Source organism: Arachis stenosperma, chromosome 6 (assembly GCF_014773155.1).
Source record: "Arachis stenosperma cultivar V10309 chromosome 6, arast.V10309.gnm1.PFL2, whole genome shotgun sequence".
Taxonomy (NCBI): domain Eukaryota; kingdom Viridiplantae; phylum Streptophyta; class Magnoliopsida; order Fabales; family Fabaceae; genus Arachis; species Arachis stenosperma.
In genome coordinates this window covers 101,467,819-101,474,197 of record NC_080382.1, presented here as the reverse complement: position 1 = coordinate 101,474,197, position 6,379 = coordinate 101,467,819, and the positions used below count along the sequence as shown (strand labels likewise).

General features: G+C 39.9%; 1 protein-coding gene across 1 annotated transcript; it reads right to left on the bottom strand.

Annotated features, from left to right (window-relative positions):
- Positions 1 to 3,610: 3,610 nt before the first annotated feature.
- Positions 3,611 to 4,581, bottom strand: LOC130934339 (uncharacterized). Its single transcript, XM_057863918.1, has 2 exons — positions 4,123 to 4,581; positions 3,611 to 4,048 (listed from the first exon to the last, which is right to left on the bottom strand). Exons 1-2 carry the CDS (start codon positions 4,579 to 4,581, stop codon positions 3,611 to 3,613), a joined length of 897 nt encoding a protein of 298 aa, XP_057719901.1.
- Positions 4,582 to 6,379: the final 1,798 nt, after the last annotated feature.

Sequence of the window (6,379 nt, the reverse complement as noted above, 5' to 3'; positions counted from 1 at the left end):
AACCTCTTTTCCTTCCTTAGAGTGGCGTAGAAGGGAAGAGATCTTATTGCCGATCCAGCTAGAAATCTAGACAAGGCCGCCAATCTTCCATTGAGTTGTTGTACCTCTTTGACACAAGTCGGGCTCTTCATGTCGAGTATGGCCCGTCATTTATCTGGATTTGCCTCGATTCCTCTTTGTGTGAGCATAAAACCCAAGAATTTGCCAGCTTCTACTGCAAAAGTGCATTTTGCAGGGTTAAGTTGCATGCCATGCCTTCTTATAGTGTCAAATATTTGGGTGAGGTCGGACAATAACGACTCTTCACATTGTGTCTTTATTAACATGTCGTCCACGTAGACTTCCATGACTTTCCCGATGTGGTCTGCGAAGACCTTATTCATTAATCTTTGATAAGTGGCTCCTGCGTTTTTGAGTCCGAATGGCATGGCGATGTAGCAGTAGTTTTCTTTCGGGGTTAAGAATGAGGTTTTCTCTTGATCAGGTGGGTACTTCGGGATTTGATTGTATCCCGAATAGGCATCCATAAACGAGAGGTATTTGTATTTGGAGGAGGCGTCCACCAGATCATCGATACTTGGGAGTGGATAAGGATCTTTTGGGCAGGCTTTGTTGAGATCAGTGTAGTCGGTGCACATGCGCCACTTCCCATTTGATTTTTTCACCAAGACGATGTTAGCTAGCCATAGTGGGTACTTGACTTCTCTTATAAATCCTGCCTCCAGTAGAGCTTGCACCTGCTCTTCCACATCTTGGGATCGTTCTGGTCTGAGCTTTCTACGTCTCTGCTGTACTGGCCGATATCCTAGGTAGACTGCCAACTTGTGGCACATTAACTTAGGGTCTATGCCCGGCATGTCTGCGGCCTTCCAAGCAAAGAGGTCGACATTGCTTTATAAGAACTGTATAAGGGACTCCTTTTTGTCCCCTTTTAGGATTGTGCCAATATTGGTCATTTTATCTGGAGTATCTCTGATTTGAACTTTTTCTGTTTCACCTTCAGGTTGTGGACGAAGTTCTTCCCGTCCTCGAACTCTTCCGAGCTCAATGGCGTGGATTTCTTCTCCTTTGTCTCTGAGATTCAGACTTTCGTTGTAGCAGCGACGCGCTATCTTCTGGTATGCTCTTACTATTGCGATTCCTTCTGTGGTCGGAAACTTCATGCATAGATGTGGAGTCGAGACTACAGTGCTAAGCTTATTTAGCGTTGTCCGACCTATCAGGGCATTATAGGCTGCACCTACGTCGACCGCGATGTAGTCTATGTTGAGTGTCCTTGACCGATTTCCTTTTCCAAAGGTGGTGTGCAGGGAGATATATCCAAGTGGTTGGATTGGAGTGTCTCCCAGCCCGAATAGGCTATTTGGATATGCTTTGAGCTCTTTTTCCTCTAGGCCGAGTTTGTCAAAGCCCGTTTTGAACAAAATGTCTGCCGAGCTTCCCTGGTCTACCAACGTGCAGTGGAGATTAGCATTGGCTAACATGATAGTGATGACCATGGGATCGTCATGTCCTGAGATGACACCAGCTGTGTCTTCTGTAGTGAAGGTGATAGTGGGGAGTTCGGGTGCTCCTTCTCCTTCTTTGACGTAATATATCTCCTTCAGATGTCTTTTGTGAGATGATTTGGAGACTCCTCCTTCTGCAAATCCTCCATCTATCATGTAGACGTGTCTCACCGGGGTGCGAGGTGGTCGTTCAGTTCGTCCAACCTCTTCTTCTCTTCTTCTTTTTCTTGGCTCATCTAATTTGTTGGCTAAGTACCGATCTAGTCTTCCCTTTCTTACCAATTTTTCTATGATATTCTTTAAATCGAAGCATTCGTTGGTGGGATATCCGTAGATTTGATGGTATTCACAGTACTCTGTCCGATCTCCCCCTCCCTTCTTGCTTTTGAGTGGGCGAGGTGGAGGTATCTTTTCTGTGTGGCATACTTCTCGATAGACATCTACGAGAGACACCCGGAGAGGGGTGTAATTGCGATATTTCTTGATCCTTTCGCCATGCTGGTATTCTTTTTTCTTGGATTCTTTATCCTTATCCTGGGAAGAATAAGAGAGTCCGGATTTTGAGGTCTCTCCTAATCGGGAGTTTTCCTCCATGTTGATGTACTTTTCTGCTTGTTCTTGTACCTCATTTAGAGATGTAGGATTTTTTTCGATATGGAGTGACTAAAAGGTCCTTCTCGTAGGCCATTGATGAGGCCCATAATGGCTGCTTCTGTTGGTAGATTTTGTATGTCCAAACATGCTTTGTTGAATCTTTCCATGTAGCTACGAAGACTTTCCCGATCTCCTTGCTTGATCCCTAGTAGACTTGGGGCGTGTTTAATTTTGTCCTTCTGGATGGAGAATCTGGCTAGAAACATTTTTACTAGGTCGTCAAAGCTTGAGATGGACCTGGGGGACAGGTTGTCAAACCATTTAATCACCGTTTTTGTCAGAATGGTTGGGAAGGCTTTGCACCGAGTTGCATCTGAGGCGTCGGTGAGATACATTCTACTTCGGAAGTTGCTGAGATGATGGTTGGGATCTGTCGTGCCATCATACATGGTCATGTCGAGAGGTTTGAAGTCTTTTGGGATTTTGGCCTTCATGATCTCGTTGGTGAATGAGTCTTGGTCTTTGCGGGAGCTATCCTCTTGGTTGGATCGGGTAGTTTTAGCTTTGAGATCGGCTTCGATCTTCAGGAGCTTGTCCTCTAATTCGTGGCATCGCCTAGCTTCTCTTCGTAAGTCTCTCTCGGCTTCCTGCTGGTATTCGACCTCCTTTTCAAGTTGTTTTAGGCGATTCTGAAGGGCCTCTATGGCTCCCGTGCTTGGGCAGTTCTTGTCTTTATTAGGTTGAGAAGTGTCATCTAGTGTAACCTCCGCATTCTTATGTGGTGTTCGGTTCTCTAAATCAGAGTTGTGGTCGTTGTCAAGGTTGTCCGCCATGATGATGGGATGACTTCCAGGTTCCCCGACAACGGCGCCAATGTTCCGAGGGTTACCTGAAACTGTAGGTCGATCTCGGACGAGATCTTTTGTACTGATCGGAGATGACGGGTCCGGCTTGTGCGTGGCGGCCGGAGCTGTCGTGTCCGACTTATTGAACTGGCAATGCTGCTAATCCTTTGTCACCGGAGGGTGGTGGTACTTGCAAGGGACTCCGATGCTTAAGTTAGCAAGGGTATTAAGCAGGTTTTATGTAGAATCAAAGTATGAGTTATACCTGGGTGCTCCAATGTATTTATAGTAGTGTGGAATGATCTTTCTGGAGATAAGATAGTTATCTTATCTTATCTTTGAGTGAAGTCATCTTATCTTTTAAGGGAACTGCCCTTATCTCTATAGGCTTTGCGCTGCCTTTGGATTTAGGTCGTGTTCCTCTGTTTGGGCCGTTTTTGGGCTCTCTTGGTAATTTGGCTGAGCTCTTTGGAGAAGAGGTTAGATAGTTCAGACCTGAAGAGGTCGGTTGGTGTTGTTTAAACATCCCGGGTCGGACAGTTCAACCCAGGGTATGAACAGAGATCGATTGTATGGAATAAGCACTACTGGCCAAACGCTATAGTTTGTACGCATAGCTCCAAAGGGGTTGAATCCATCAGTTGCGAGACCAAGATGTACATTTCAAGGATCTTCGGCAAACCTATCATGAAGTAAATTGAATATCTTCCAAGTTTCAGAATCCCGCAGATGCCTCATCTTTGAATCTTTCTTTTTTGCCAAAGCATGCCATTGCATTGATTCAGCAGTCTTAGAACACATAAATAATCGTTGAAGTCTCAGTTTTAGTGGAAAGTATCGCAATATCTTAGTCGGTTTCTTCTTTTTAGCATCGGTCCATTTAGATGTCTTGCATCTTTTGCATTCTTGCAAATCTTCATCTTCCCCCCAATATAACATGCAGTCATTAGGGCAAGCTGGTATCTTGGTATAATTAAGCCCTAGTTTGTTTATGGTTTTCTTGGCCTCATAGAATGTATTTGAAATCTTGGCATTTTCAAAAGCATCTTTTATTAACTTGAGGATTTCGGTCATGGCTTTGTCGCTTATTCTGTATAAGCACTTTATGTGATACAGACTAATCAAGAAAGACAGTTTTGAATACTTTGTGCACCCTTCATACAATGGTTCATTACCATCTCCAACTTATAAAATTCTACATTTTCTCCACTATGCTCTTCATCTCCATCTCCATCTTCTGTATTGCCTCCATCTCCATCTCCAACTCCATCTTCATTCAAGTCAGATCCAGCGACTCCAAACGCGTCATTGAGCATTGTTACCGTTGGATACTGAGATGTCGAATCATCTTGTACAATATGACTAGTTTGATGAACTTGTGACTCAACTCTAACTGCTTCTTCATCATGCCAATACCAAACTTTGTAGTTTTCTAGAAATGGCTTGACTATTAAATGTTCAAAAACTTCCTCTCTTGTTTTCCACTTGCGAAAACCACACACCGGACAAGGACATTTAATCTGCCGACCCACGAGAGACTGATGCTCAAAAGCAAAATCCAAAAACTTGTTTAAACCATCTTTATACTCATGCGTGGTTTGTGGTATTCCAATCCATGACTTATCGATTGACATGACTAAGAGGGACTACAAATAGGAATTTTAAAAAATTTATTCATTAAAAGTCTATATATATTCTAAAGATAAAAAAATTATTCTTGTATGTGCAAATTAGATATTAAACAAATACTTAAATATTATTCTAAAAAAAACTATAAAAAAATTATAATTATCTCTTTCAAATGATAATTTCGTGGCTGTAATAGTGGCTTTGTGAATTTTTTCTTCTCAAATAGTTGTATATATGTAAATTAATTTTTTTTCTACAAGATAAAAAAAGACAAAAAATAAATAGAGCAAATATATTATTCTCGTATTATATTAAAAAAATTCACAATAATTATAAAAAAAAGAGAACAAAGCAACAACAATAAAAAAAAATTATCCTATCCAATCAAAAGCCAAACTAGTATTCTTTTTATATATAGAGGCAACAAGTGTTGTAAGAATTTACATCTTAGAAAATGACAATTAAAACTGAACAAAATAAAATCAATTACCGTACATTAAATAACAATATTCTTATAAAACTATTTGAAAAACCATCTATCAAGTACTATTAATAGGTACCACTATTAGTTACATTTTTTAAAATTTCATTATCACTAATTTTACTTCATTAACCATACATTTTTTGTACAAGTTAATAATCAACCTTGCAAAAAGAGCAATTGCAAAAGAATGAATCCGATTATAGCAAAGTGGGATGGTAACTAACGTAGTACTAATACAAAAAAGGCAAAGCCTAATAGTAGTACTATTGTAGAACAAAAATTATAGAATAGCTGTGAGAATGGTCCCCAGTCCAGCATATTACTTTATCAATCAATCAAACAAGAAATTGAAAACAAAAAGAAATCAATGCAGTCAAACTGCCCAACTAAAATGAAGAAATTATTGTTGTTAATATATATAAAGTTTGATTAATACACCTGCAGGGACAATTGTCGCGTGGCTTTTGTGAGAGAGAAAGCGTGTGGGGAAATGATCTTCCCCTAGATTTAAAAACAAAAAAGAAAGCAAAACATGCTTTGACTCTACCTAAACCATCCAAACAAAGATTCAATCTTGAAACAAGGAATAATCCTACACCAATTCTGAATACAAAACAAAATAAATGAAAGCATAGAAACGTACTTACTAGCATGTTGTGTTGGTCAAAGCGGAGTAAAGAAGACAAAAGGAAGAGACAGTGGCCAAGCACCAACACAAATAACAAATAAGCTTTCAGCGCAGAGAGAGGTAGACAACAAATAATCTTAAGAAATAATATCCTTACTAAGACTCTAGTTAATCTTCTCATTATTTTTGTAGATAACTAGTGAAGTGAATGCCTACTAACCTCAACTTAAGGTGACTCTATTAACTTGAAACTGACTTCAAATTGTGCTGCATTTTGGAGCTATTGCATCGTTCAGGAGAGCCAGAATGAGCAGTGACACACTTCACAGTCCTAAATCCTCTTCCTCTCTGAGTGAATGAGAACAATAGCAGAAATCAGATACAGAATAAGTAGTTTCTGTATTTTTCCATTTTATATAACAAATAATGAGGCCTTGGCTTTTACGTTAATTCCTTTCTCCTTTGAATATTCAAATCTTTGTATTGAACTTTTTGACACGATTGATTTTTGAGTTTCACTAGAAAAAACTCATTAGATGAAATATCAATAATCATTCCTCTCTTTTTTTTACATAACAGGCAAGCCTAAGCAGTTAAGTCTGTTAAAACTTAAAAGAGAAAAGCCTTCAAAGACAAAAACTAGCTGTTCCAAGGGTTACCTGAAACAGGAAGGTCGATCTCGGACGAGATC

Coding starts and splice junctions, on each gene's coding strand:
- LOC130934339 (XM_057863918.1), bottom strand. CDS start 4,581: ATGTCAATCGATAAGTCATGGATTGGAATACCACAAACCACGCATGAG. Junction 4,049..4,122: donor AATTTTATAAGTTGGAGATG/GTAATGAACCAT, acceptor TATCACATAAAG/TGCTTATACAGAATAAGCGA.